The 13,211-nt window shown below is 37.0% G+C and overlaps 1 protein-coding gene across 3 annotated transcripts in view; it reads right to left on the reverse strand.

The window, feature by feature from the left end:
* Positions 1-849: 849 nt before the first annotated feature.
* Positions 850-13,211, reverse strand: part of LOC138853527 (lymphotoxin beta receptor inhibitor-like) — a 12,526-nt gene continuing 164 nt past the window's right edge. Inside the window, exons 2-4 of one of the 3 annotated variants that reach the window (XM_070090741.1) lie at positions 3,686-4,017; positions 1,809-1,984; positions 850-1,210 (exon numbers count right to left, since the gene is read on the reverse strand). In XM_070090741.1, the coding sequence (XP_069946842.1) occupies positions 1,086-1,210; positions 1,809-1,984; positions 3,686-4,008 (624 nt within the window). In that variant the 5' untranslated portion in view covers positions 4,009-4,017 and the 3' untranslated portion in view covers positions 850-1,085. Of the gene's footprint in view, positions 1,211-1,748; positions 1,988-3,685; positions 4,018-13,211 lie in introns of all 3 variants that reach the window. The other 2 variants (XM_070090740.1, XM_070090742.1) reach the window with 2 other exon arrangements.

The following is a 13,211-nucleotide window of genomic DNA, read 5'->3' on the forward strand; positions in this document are numbered from 1 at the left end:
TGTAACTTGCCTAGCTACACAAGTTCGTCACTGTAACTTGCCTAGCTACACAAGTTCGTCACTGTAACTTGCCTAGCTACACAAGTTCGTCACTGTAACTTGCCTAGCTACACAAGTTCGTCACTGTAACTTGCCTAGCTACACAAGTTCGTCACTGTAACTTGCCTAGCTACACAAGTTCGTCACTGTAACTTGCCTAGCTACACAAGTTCGTCACTGTAACTTGCCTAGCTACACAAGTTCGTCACTGTAACTTGCCTAGCTACACAAGTTCGTCACTGTAACTTGCCTAGCTACACAAGTTCGTCACTGTAACTTGCCTAGCTACACAAGTTCGTCACTGTAACTTGCCTAGCTACACAAGTTCGTCACTGTAACTTGCCTAGCTACACAAGTTCGTCACTGTAACTTGCCTAGCTACACAAGTTCGTCACTGTCACTTGCCTAGCTACACAAGTTCGTCACTGTAACTTGCCTAGTTACACAAGTTCGTCACTGTAACTTGCCTAGCTACACAAGTTCGTCACTGTAACTATCACAGGCTGAGACCCTCATCCCTGGACCCATCTTGTGCCTGTGTAATTTTTTGACTTCCCCCACAGGATGACTATGGGATACAAAATAAATTATTACAATTAAAACTAAGCGCTAAACCCACTAGGGTCATACAGCGCTGCGATGCAAAATAAAGCTAATAAATTAGCTTAGTAATCTAACTACGTCGTGTTTACTCAACCTGGAAGCAAGTGTGTCACTTGCATGTGTCTGTGTCTGTGTTATGTATTATCTCTTCCAGCGAAGAAAACATCATTTTGGAAGAAATGTGAGTACAGGTAATTAAAATATTAATAAAAACTAGGTATTTTATTGGCACACAAGTTTATCTTTCTCTCTCTCAAATACGTCCGTATACTGTCAAAACAAAGTGCTATAAAGAGAGAGATTTGTTTTCTTGCAAAAAAAAAAAAAGAAAAAAAAAAAAAGAAAAAAAAATAGTCATCGTGGATAGCGGAACAAGTGAGGTCAGGCCTCGGAGAAGTCAGGAGAGGTGAAGTCAGACCTCAGAGAAGTCAGGAGAGGCGATGTCAGATGAAGGATTTCATGTATTCAGGGAAGGACAGCTTACCGTCCTGGTCACCATCAAACTGCTGGAGAAGGTGATCTATCTTGGCTGAGAGTTCCTCTTCTGTGAGGGGCAGCCTAGCTCGTCCTGCCCACCACACAACATAGATAAAAACAAGGAATTAATGTCGCAACATAGGTAATAACTAACATTATTATATTCATGGGAAAGTTCTAAATCTGTACGTGTCGTGCAGCGCCTGAACAATGGCTGGTAATCATGTTTAATCACAAGATGGAAAGAGTAGCTACAATTCGTTAAATCAATTTATAGATAAACTGTGAAGGAATGAAATGAGCAAATCACTCAGAAGAGAATTACTAACGCGCTAATAAGGTTTACGATAATTTGGACTGAAGCAAAAATATGAATAATTCGTAAGTGTTCATAATAAAAGCTAACATGCAGTATTACTTGGTTTCACGTTAAAAAGTATGTGTCATAAGGCCTCACAGTAGTGTATCCTTAGGATACACTACAATATGTATCATTGGTGAAGACTCAGCTGGATAGTGTCGCACAGTTCTCATCTATTTTAATTATATTGGTTATAAATGAGCCTAAAAAATATAATCTCATTTGAATGTTATTCAGTATTTTAATCTCAAAAGTGATGTGTCCTTACTAATAGGATTTCATACAAGCTGGAAGTCAACAGATAAGGAGTCCCCAGGTGCTCCCTCACCATGGACCAGTGACTGGATTAGTTCGATGCCGTCCAGCAGGTAGTCGTCGTCATAGTCGTGAGCCAGGAAGAGGTGGTAGCGTTTCTCAGGTGTTGACATGCTCTCCAGGTTGAGGTGACCTTCACTCTGTAGATGCTCGGCCAAGTGCACATCTTTGTGACTCTCCTCCTGCTTCCTGCTGAAACATGCTTACGTATATAAGTGGATACAAGCAGGTGCAGCGCCTTGCGGCCCTGCTGCTATACATAGTCGATTATACTAATATTTACAATATACAATAACTTAAGAACTGCGATTTGTCTATGATTACCTCAGTACCCAATTTTAGTATCCCACAAGTCCTATCAACCTACCTAAAAACTCCATAAAAGGCCTAAAAGTTGGAACCCCCTTAAAAAATGCAAAAAGTTTCGAGCCTGACATCTGATTAAAAAAATAGTTAAAAAATCACCTACTTCATCAGTCGTAATTTTTGTATAGACTAATTTTATTAAAGCTTAGTTTATCAACACCATCCCTGTTTATCCATATCTTATTAGCATTCACATTGTTCTCACTCTCACTAATTAATTTCAATATACTCGTATGGAATAACCACTACGAACATTATAACAAATAGTCTTAAAAAAAAAGTCCCAAACTGACAATCATAAATCAACGAATTCAAATTAATGCCAAAGATTTGCAAACTTTATCATTTGTGTAAACCAGTGTTCCCCAAACTGGTCAATATCGACCCCTAAGGGTCAATAGTACTACCGAAGGAGTCAATAAATGGCTCGGGTCAAAATGGGCGTGAGTAAATGTCTGGGGGTGCGATTTACATTGTGTATCTGTGACCTTCCAGCCTTTCCCTTGTCTCTCTCATGTCCCGGGAAGGATATACACACGTGTAATGCTCCTCCTGTTCACTTCCTGTACTGAGCGTACTTCCTCACCTGTTGCTAAATACCCCCGGCTTTGTGCAGTAGCTGAGCCATTTTAACTTGCTTTCCCAAGCTCGTACATGGTTACCTGCAATATACCTGAAGGGGGGTTTCAGGGGTCAACGCCCCCGCGGTCCATTCCGTGATCAGTTCTCGTGATGGAAAAGGGCCTGATCAACCAGACTGTTACTGCTGGCCGCAAAGGCCAACAGTAACTGGCCATGCAAAGGCAAGTCTAACTAAGCAGGAGGAACAGAGTGAACCTGGAAGAGCCTGGTGACTTACCACTATAACTAACTCATCAATCACCAACCAAATATCAGTTGACGTTCATCAGATGTAAGTTAAATTTTATATTTTTTCATAATTTAAACATTACCCATACTTTATGAAGACCTTGTTATTATTATTTGTAGTAGTGATAGTTAAAGTAATATTTATTAAATTATTTTCACATAAATGTTTGACGTTCGATAAATAATCTGAAACTTGATGATGTTGATGAGGTGAAGAGTTTGGTAAGTCCTGTGTTGTAGACCATCGTCCAGTACTTATAAGCTCATTAATAGGCTGCCCGAAATCCTCTGTATAATTAAGGACTTTCTATGGAGTATGCTAACAATGTCAATTAATCATATATCATCTGTATAGTGTAATATTTAAAAATTAAAATTATTATTATTATTATTATTATTATTATTATTATTATTATTATTATTATTATTATTATTATTATTATTATTATTATTATTATTGCCTTTGTCCTAAGCTCACTTGATCTTATTCCTAGCGTAGATCTTGTGACCTCATCTTATGTACATTGTTGAGAGAGAGAGAGAGAGAGAGAGAGAGAGAGAGAGAGAGAGAGAGAGAGAGAGAGAGAGAGAGAGAGAGAGAGAGAGAGAGAGAGAGAGAGAATGAAAAATTTCAAATTAAATGTCCACACGTACTTTGCTTCGTCATCGATTTGTCTTTCTCTTTCTTGTTCTTGTTCTTCTTGCCCTTGTCCCATCTGAACTTGTCCTTGTTGTTCTTGTTCTTGTCCATGTACGTGCCCTTGTCCTTGTTGCTCTTGTATCTGTTCTTGTACTTGCCCTTGTCCATGTACTTGTGCTTGTATATGCTGTTCCTCTCCTTGTCCTTGAACTTGCCCATGTAGCTCGTGGTTCTGGGAATCCTGGATGGTATCCTGGGTGTTAACAGCAGCAGCCAGTAGCATCAGCAGGAATAGCATCAGCGAGGCTGATGAATCCCGCACTAAGACCCACGTCATTGGTTCAGCCTAAGGGAATAAACAAAGCGATATGAGGATGAGGAACAGGATGGGTGCGCGTCCTGTGCTTTGTGGAACAGAGCTTTTCACTATGGCAGCTTCCTATTTAACTCTGCTTACCACTACTGTTTGTACTCGATTGGTTAGAAAGTTGAAGATCCACCTTCCCACTTTGCCAGTTATCCCTTTAGCACGCATTTTGCATGCTATTACACCATGATGGCACTTGTCAAAGGCTTTAGCAAAGCCTGTGTATATTACATCTGCATTCTGTTTGTCTTCCAGTGCATCCAAGACCGTATCATAGTGATCCAGTAGTTGCGAGAGACAAAAGCAACCCGTTCTGAACCCATGTTGCCCTGGATTGTGCAGTTTTGGGGAATCCAAGTGGTTAGCAATCATGCTTCTTAGTACTCTTTCAAAGATTTTTATGATGTAGGACGTTAGAGCTGTTGGTCTATAGTTCTTAGGTAATGCTTTGCTTTGTTGGCATCAGGTCGAGCTGTTGTGACGTCACCAAATGTTGACATCATGTGTGATAGTAAACACAACTTTAAAAATGTCTTCCATATTAGAAGAGAATGAGTTACACGTAGTGCGTGTTGTCATCCACCTCTGCTGCACTCTTACACTCATACTCAATTAGTATTAAGTTCGTCCTTACAGAGTTTGTATACTTTACGTTTCCCCAATTTCGTTTTAAACGTAAGTGCGTACTCACCTAATTTTTGTCGCTGAAGTCAAGTCTTAGGTAGGTCCTGGCCTCACCTATTGAGTACAAGCGACCAGGTTTACGGATTCCAGGCTTCCTAGGCTCGGTTGTACAAACCATGGTACGGGTGGGGTTAGAACCCATGGCAAGTGACTCGTAAAACTCCAGGTCAGTCCGTGGTTTGTTTGCAATCGTGTTCAATGATTTGATTTCGTGAGTTACTGTACAAATACTTGAAACAGCATGTGGAGTTCGTTGTCACAAGTGTCCTTTGTATTCGTTTCTTGAAGTTTGTTCTTCTCGGTATGGCTTTGCCAAAGTATCGGTATCGGTGGGTATCGGCTAATTTTAATGATATCTGTGTCTGTATAGGCCTATAATTCAGAATCTGTATTGGCAAAAAATTTTGTTATCGTCCCGTCCCTACCTGTCACTATCCCTGAGGATAGTACATATAGTGACCATTTTGTTTCTGGTTCTTCTGTCATCTAGGTTCGTTAAGTTCAGTTTCTTTTGTCATTTGTTAAGGCCTTTGCACTCAGCTCAGGGACTGTTCTTGTTGAAAATTCCGAAATTTTACTAGCTGCTGGACGTCCTTCACCAGATGTGAGTAAGACATACTGTATACAACAGTTGGGTTTCTTCATTGTCGAAATATATCGCCTGTTCTGCAGACTTCTTCCCTCGAGTACAGAGGTGACGAATGTTGTAGACAGCAGAAGCTGGGACGAGGTAAAAATGACGTGATTAGTCCGTCAGTAGTGAAGAAGTAGTTTTGAGACAGTTCCTCAGTCTTGAGAAGAGTTCGTATCCTGAGTTAGATAGATTCAGTAGTTTCCGTAGGTCTCTGTATTCGACTGAAGAAACCGAAAGAGCAGGAGATAAGTTTGGACAAAAAAATAAATAAAAATACATAACTGCTCCATGTGTCTTACTCATGTACTAGTCGGTATTATATACCATTATTATAATTATTATTAGGCTTCATGCCATTCCTGCTCTGAAAATGGCTCCGACACCCGAGGTGCAAACACCATAGAGAACTTAGTTGAAGTTCACGAAGGAGTTGCTCTTTTTTTCTTCTAAGTTAGTAATGAAATAACGTTCCACCAGCTGGTTATCAAGGAATTTACCCGTAGTTAATGAGTTGTTAATTATATTTATGTGTTTTGTTCGGTATGTTAATGCCTTCTCTTAGTATTCGTGGTGATATTTTATTGGGTAGTAGTGATACCTTTAAGTTGTGATATCTTTAGTTGAAGCTGCATCAAGAGTCTCCTCACTTCGTCAATGGCCATTAAATTGTTGATAGTTCCACTTGGTTTACACTCTTCTATACCTATATATTCCATATTCAAAGGTAAGTGCTGAACATATTGGGGTCATATAGCGTGGGGTAAATAATCTGGTTCGATCCAAGGAAAAGACAGCTCCATTTTCTTTGATAAAGAGTTTTCACCAGCCCCGAAGCACCTCCCTTAAAGAACCTTCAGTCCTATCATTGGCTCTTCCTCATTTGCTGGTTATGTGGAAAATACTGTATATATTTTCCAGAAATTCAGTATTTATATGTAAGTAGATGGCCATACTGTATTTAATAATATTTATGTCATAGAAAACGGAAAGCCTGCGTCTGGGCAGAAGGGACTCGCCATCTTGGTTTTGAATTTTGTACAAACGTTGGTGTAATGGGAAGAATTTTTCGTGCTCTAGAGGTTAAAATTGTGTTGACACCTCTCAAATAGGAGGCGAAATTGGTGGATGTGCATTCCTGCATAACTTGAGATATCAGACGACTGGACAAGACAGCTCCAGGAACCTCAGATAAGCTCTCTAGATTTGTGTGTAATTCTGGCCAGAATTATTTTCATAGATTTAGTTAGAGTGAGGTTTTCTGAGTATGATATACATTAATCTCCAGTCAAATTGGTGAGTGATATTAAAATATATTTTCCTTCTGTTATGTAATTGTGTATATATATAACCATTTATTATTTTTAATATACAGTCCACAAAACTTATATATTTACCAGTATTCCTGGTTATACATATTTCATTGGTAATTAATAGGTCCAGAGCAACTTGTGGATATGACAGTGGTAGGTATTGAAGGGGGACATTTTTTGCGACCTAGGTGTCCCAAATTCCTACTTGTCTAACTGATAAATAATAATTATCTTCTCATTTACTGTTATGTATATAATGATACATTCAGATAAATGCAATTTTCCAAATTTAAATGCCCGTTGGTCCTTCTTGAACTGGAGGTAATTAGTGAAGTCATTAATTAGTTAATTACTTAATAATTATATGTGAAATGACAGAAGGAGATGGATGTTAAATTCACAAATTTACTTAATGTGTAGTGGATTATAATTATTACAATATTAATTTTGATAAGTCAAGTCTGGCTAAGTTTATATTAATTTGTATAATATTAATTTGATAAGACAATTCTGGCCAAGATTTATATCAGTGTAACATTTCGTAATTGATTTGTAATTGATTTTGTAATTGATAAGAAAAGTGTGTCTAAAGCTTATAATGTGTATAATATTAATTTTGCTATGCCAAATTCTGGCAAGGATTTATTAATTTATATAATATTAATTTTGATAAGCCAAGTTTGGCTAAAGGTTTGTATTAATGCACATTTAAAATTATATAATTTTTTATATGTAATTGCTAAGCTCAAGTAGCTAGGATTTATTCAAAGGTAAGTTGTATCAATGTTGTAAGTTGTAATCAGTGTTATTAATAAAGTTGAATTTAATACATTGCATCATGGCTGAAATTGAGGAAATTAATATAGAAGACAAACATATGGAATATAGAGCAAAGAAAGCATCTCTGCAAGCTAGAAAGGGTCATGTAACAAAAGCATACAATAAATGTTTGGAATTAATGAATCAAGAAACTGTGAATACTGATGATTTAAAATTGTATTTAGATGCTTTAGGTAATAGATATGATTCATACAAATTATATTACAACAAATATGAAGGAGATTTGTTAGTAAACTGTGTAGATGAGACTGAAGTAGATCTTATGATTAATCAGTATTATGAATTAGAAGAAAAGATTCTTTCTTGTAAAAGTCAGGCTTTGAATAAATTAAAATGTGTAAACCAGGCAGTTGGTCAGTCTGCTCCAACAAATATGTCTTTGCCAAAACTCCCAGAATTGTGTTTGCCTGTGTTTAATCCTGGAGAAAATTGGGAGGAATTTTGGTCAATTTTTAAAGCAGCTGTGCATGACAGGAGTGACCTAGCCTGTGTAACTAAATTATTTTATCTCAAAGGACAGGTAAAAGGAGATACTCACATACTGATACAAGCCTTTCCCAATGTAGATGACTCTTACAAGGAAGCAGTTGACTTGTTGAAGGTCACTTATGGTAATATAGAACAAAGTAGGTTGGATCTAGTGAATATCATTGTTAATTTAAAATCTCCAGATCACACTTACAAAGGTTTACAGCAGTTTAGAGTTAAACTGGAGAGCACTCTCAAAACTTTAAGTAATAAATATAATCTGAAGGAATCAGACTGGTTACTGAGTGCCATAGTACAGAATAAATTAAGCTGTAAAACACTTGAATGATTCTCGAACAAGTATCACAAGAGTTATTTTGGTCTGGAGGAAATAAGACTAGGTCTACAAGAATTAATTGTTCAGTTGCAGACCAGCCAACTAACTCATCTTAAAGATGCAACACATAATAACTCTGAGGTATCTGTCAAGTTTCACAAAGGGAAAAATTATCCCAATGGTAATAATCAAATTTCATTTCCTAAAAAGAGTTGCATAGATGCATATCAAGTAGCAGGAATCAGAAATAATGATTCTCCACAAGGTAAGAAGAATAAGTACCCTCCTAAGAGTAGCCCAGTTAATAAGAAACCAGTCAAAGAAAAGAGAGATTGTCTTTTCTGCAAGGGTACTCATGTTTCTAAGAATTGCAATGCATGCAATTCATGGAATGATAAAGTTGAAAGATTGGAGGAACTTGACAGATGTATCAGGTGTTTGGGTAATCACAATGTAAAGGATTGTTATGCCAAATTAAACTTCTGTTATCAATGTCACAAAGGAAGACACCATATAGTCATGTGTAAAGGTCTATATGATAATGTTGATAATAATGATAATGTTGACAATCCTGACACAACAGTGGCTAATGTAAAAATTACTGCTAATGTTAATAATGATGGTTTTGCTGAAGTAGCCTTACCTGTGTTACAGGTAAAAATTGATGAAAAACGCATAAATAAAAAATTGTAACTGCATTATTGGACTAGGGATCCCAGCTTACTTTCATAAAACGTAAATGTCTTGATGGTATGAAAGTACAGATGGGAGATCCCCCAACTTTAAAATTATCTGGTTTTCTCTCGGATAAAAGGGCTCAATTGTATGACACTGTTCATGTAACTGTCAGGTTGGGCAATGAGAAAAAACGTGTTAATACAGTAATTGTAGATAGACTTCCAGAGAAAATATCTATAGTAGGGCTTAGTAAAGCTACAGAAAGACTTTCACATAATGTAAATTTAGCACCTTCTGGGGTAAGTGACGATTCTGTAGGCCCAATAAATATTTTGATAGGTAGTGACTATTATGCCTCCTTTGTAAAGGGTATGGTAAAAAAATGTGGTGTCACCCTTTTGAAGACTGCTGGAGGCCATGTAATGTATGGTAGGATTCCTCGTAATAATAATTCATGACTAGAGGAAACTACAAATACCATAACTGTGTGTCTTACTCATGAAGTCGTGCCCCAGTATAATTCTTCCATAGAGGATGGTGTTGAGCCAGTGCATAAATTGTGGGAATTAGACAGCATTGGAATAAATGTAAATGAAGAAAATCCAGACGATTCTTTTACTCAGGAGCAATACCTGAGAGATGTAAAATTTGAATCTGGACAATACTGGGTACGACTTCCGTGGAGACTGAACCATCCAGAATTGCCCACTAATTACAGAATGGCATATGGACAATTAAAGGCTCAGCTCCGCGAACTGAGTAAGACACCAGAATTGTTAACTGCCTATAATGATATAATTGCTGAGCAGTTAATTAATAAATTTATAGAAGAGGTACCTCCTGAGCAAGCCAAAATTCATGGTCACTATTTGCCCCATCACGGAGTGAAGAAGGATTCTAAGACCACTCCTCTGAGAATTGTGTTTAATTGTAGTGCCAGGAGTAACAAAAATGTACATAGTTTAAATGACTGTTTGATGACAGGTCCGTCGTTGACGGAAAAATTAGGAGGTATCTTATTAAATTTCAGAGTGAAGCATTATGCCTTTACGGCTGACATAAGTAAAGCTTTCCTAAGAGTGGGTTTAGAAGAGGCTGACCGGGATTGTACCCGCTTCTTATGGCCTGAGAATCTTAATGACCCACTTAGCCCTCTGAAAACCTTCCACTATAGGAGTGTATTATTTGGTGCTACATCCAGTCCGTTCCTACTTCAAGCGACGATAAATGCACACCTTAAACGTATGGAAAGTCCATTGAGTAAAGTAATGACCAAACAATTTTATGTGGACAATTTCCTGGGTGTGACGTCAACTGAAGAGGAACTGTTAATGACTTATGGAGAGGCTAATAAAATAATGCAAAGTGCAAATATGCCTCTGAGGGAATGGAATAGTAATTCGTCCAAATTAAAGGACAAAATAAGTAAAGATTACCCTGGAGATGAAGTGCCAAAATGTAGTAATGTATTGGGTTTAACATGGGATACTGAGAGAGATTTGTTAATGTTAAAACCTAATAATTACAGTATGCCCAATAAATTAACTAAGAGAGTTTTGCTTGCTGAAGTTTCCAAATGTTTTGATCCACTAGGTTTAGTGTCACCCCTTACTATAAGAGGGAAATTATTAATTCAGGAAGCATGGAAACTTAAATGTGCTTGGGATGAAATTCTACCTGAGGAATTCATTAACAGGTGGGATGAATTAATTGGTGATTATGAAAAAATTCCAATGTTGGAGTTCCCACGCCAGGTGGCAAATCCAAATGGGAAAAATGTACTACACATTTTTTGTGATGCTTCAAAATTGGCATATGGAGCAGTTGCTTACCTTCAATGTAATAATGTTATTTCTCTTGTTATGTCTAAGGCTAAAGTGTCTCCAATTAAATCACGTACTTTACCTCAGTTGGAATTAACAGCCATTTATGTAGGTGTCAAATTAGCTAATTATATAAGAAATAAGTTGCAGGAGATAAATATTAGCGACACTGTAATTTGGTCTGATAATGAGGTATCCTTACAATGGATTCACAATGGAAACAGTAAAATTGTGTACGTACAAAACAGAGTCGCTGAAATTAATTAGATGCAAGAGAAGTATAATAGTTTGGGTCAGCATATGTTAACATTTAATCATATACCTGGTGAGGAGAATCCAGCTGATTTCTTGTCTCGAGGTTTATCTTATGATAAATTTGTAAATGCTGTATCATGGTTTAAAGGACCGAGCTGGTTGGTAAATAAAGTTAGTTGGCCTGTACAAAAGGCGTATATTACTCCTGTTGAAATTACTGTGACCACCGCTCCAATTGTTTGTCCTCCCTTAGCCATTGATATAAATAGGTATTCTTCTTTACCCAAACTAATCAATGTAACTAAGTTGGTGTTTAAATTTCTAAACAAGATGAATATTTCATATAAGTTTTCACATCCTCTTGAATATTGGATAAAGAGGATACAAGAAGAAATCTATGGAAATGAGATTAAATTGATGATGGAAAGAAAAATTGTGAAAGGTTCCATAATAGAGAAATTGGGGCTGTTTTTAGAGAACAATGTAATTAGGTGCAGAGGTAGGTTACAAAATGCTGAATTGGGTGATTATGCTAAACACCCTATCTTACTGCCCAAAATTCATCATCTAACAAATTTAATTGTTCTAAATGCCCATAAAAATGTAATGCATGGTGGGGTACAAGATACCTTAAATTGTATTAGGGAAACTTTCCGGATTCCACAAGGATGGCAAAGTGTAAAAAGGGTGATTAAATCTTGTGTAATATGTCACTGTGTGGATGCCAGATCCTATATGTACCCAGGTCCTCCACCATTGTCAAATGAGCAATTTGAGTCGTTTAGCAACGAACTCCGGCTGGCCGCACTGTGGAAAATACTGTATATATTTTCCAGAAATTCAGTATTTATATGTAAATAGATGGCCATACTGTATTGAATAATATTTATGTCATAGAAAACGGAAAACCTGCGTCTGGGCAGAAGGGACTCGCCATCTTGGTTTTGAATTTTGTACAAACGTTGGTGTAATGGGAAGAATTTTTCGTGCTCTAGAGGTTAAAATTGTGTTGACACCTCTCAAATAGGAGGCGAAATTGGTGGATGTGCATTCCTGCATAACTTGAGATATCAGACGACTGGACAAGACAGCTCCAGGAACCTCAGATAAGCTCTCTAGATTTGTGTGTAATTCTGGCCAGCATTATTTTCATAGATTTAGTTAGAATGAGGTTTTCTGAGTATGATATACATTAATCTCCAGTCAAATTGGTGAGTGATATTAAAATATATTTTCCTTCTGTTATGTAATTGTGTATATATATATAACCATTTATTATTTTTAATATACAGTCCACAAACTTTATATATTTACCAATATTCCTGGTTATACATATTTCATTGGTAATTAATAGGTCCAGAGCAACTTGTGGATATGACAGTGGTAGGTATCGAAGGGGGACATTTTTTGCGACCTAGGTGTCCCAAATTCCTACATGTCTAACTGATAAATAATAATTATCTTTTCACTTACTGTTATGTATATAATGATACATTCAGATAAATGCAATTTTCCACAGGTTACGTGTTATTCATTTTCCTCTGTGTTTTAACTTGATCCTTTGTCATGTGTGTTTGTGTTGTAATTACATATTTACAGTTATACAATAGGTCAGATCTTAGTCCCGTTTCTTAACGTTCTGCTGAGTAACGTGAAAGTAAAGGTCATATACATTTTAAACTTTTATTTGGAGTCTGTGTTTATGTACATCTTCAGTCCATATTAGAGCTCTGACAATGTGTATTTAATCTGTTTAAGAACCACTAGTACTGTATGCAAGTGGCAGACTGAGAAGAGGTGAACACTTCACTGGTACTCACGCCGCAGCACCGTCAACCAGTGTGTCTGTAATGAATGTGTCCAGCTGTGATGTTTGTCGGTGAATTCATTAACTTTCTAATCGATGAATTACTATTGTTACTGGTAATTAATTTTTGCAGATAGGTCATTACTACCGTAATTTGTTTAACCAACAGAGAATGTTGGAGAACAGTTCCTGAGCCCGTTATGTGCCTCTGTATAGAGACTACCGCCCACTGCATGAGTATGTGGTTACTAATAAAGTTACCAACCTAACTTCACTGCTGGTTAACTTTATAAACACAAGGAACATATATTCCTTCATATTGTTGTCCCTAATACGA

The sequence above is a fragment of the Cherax quadricarinatus genome, chromosome 32 (assembly GCF_038502225.1).
Source record: "Cherax quadricarinatus isolate ZL_2023a chromosome 32, ASM3850222v1, whole genome shotgun sequence".
NCBI classification, from domain to species: domain Eukaryota; kingdom Metazoa; phylum Arthropoda; class Malacostraca; order Decapoda; family Parastacidae; genus Cherax; species Cherax quadricarinatus.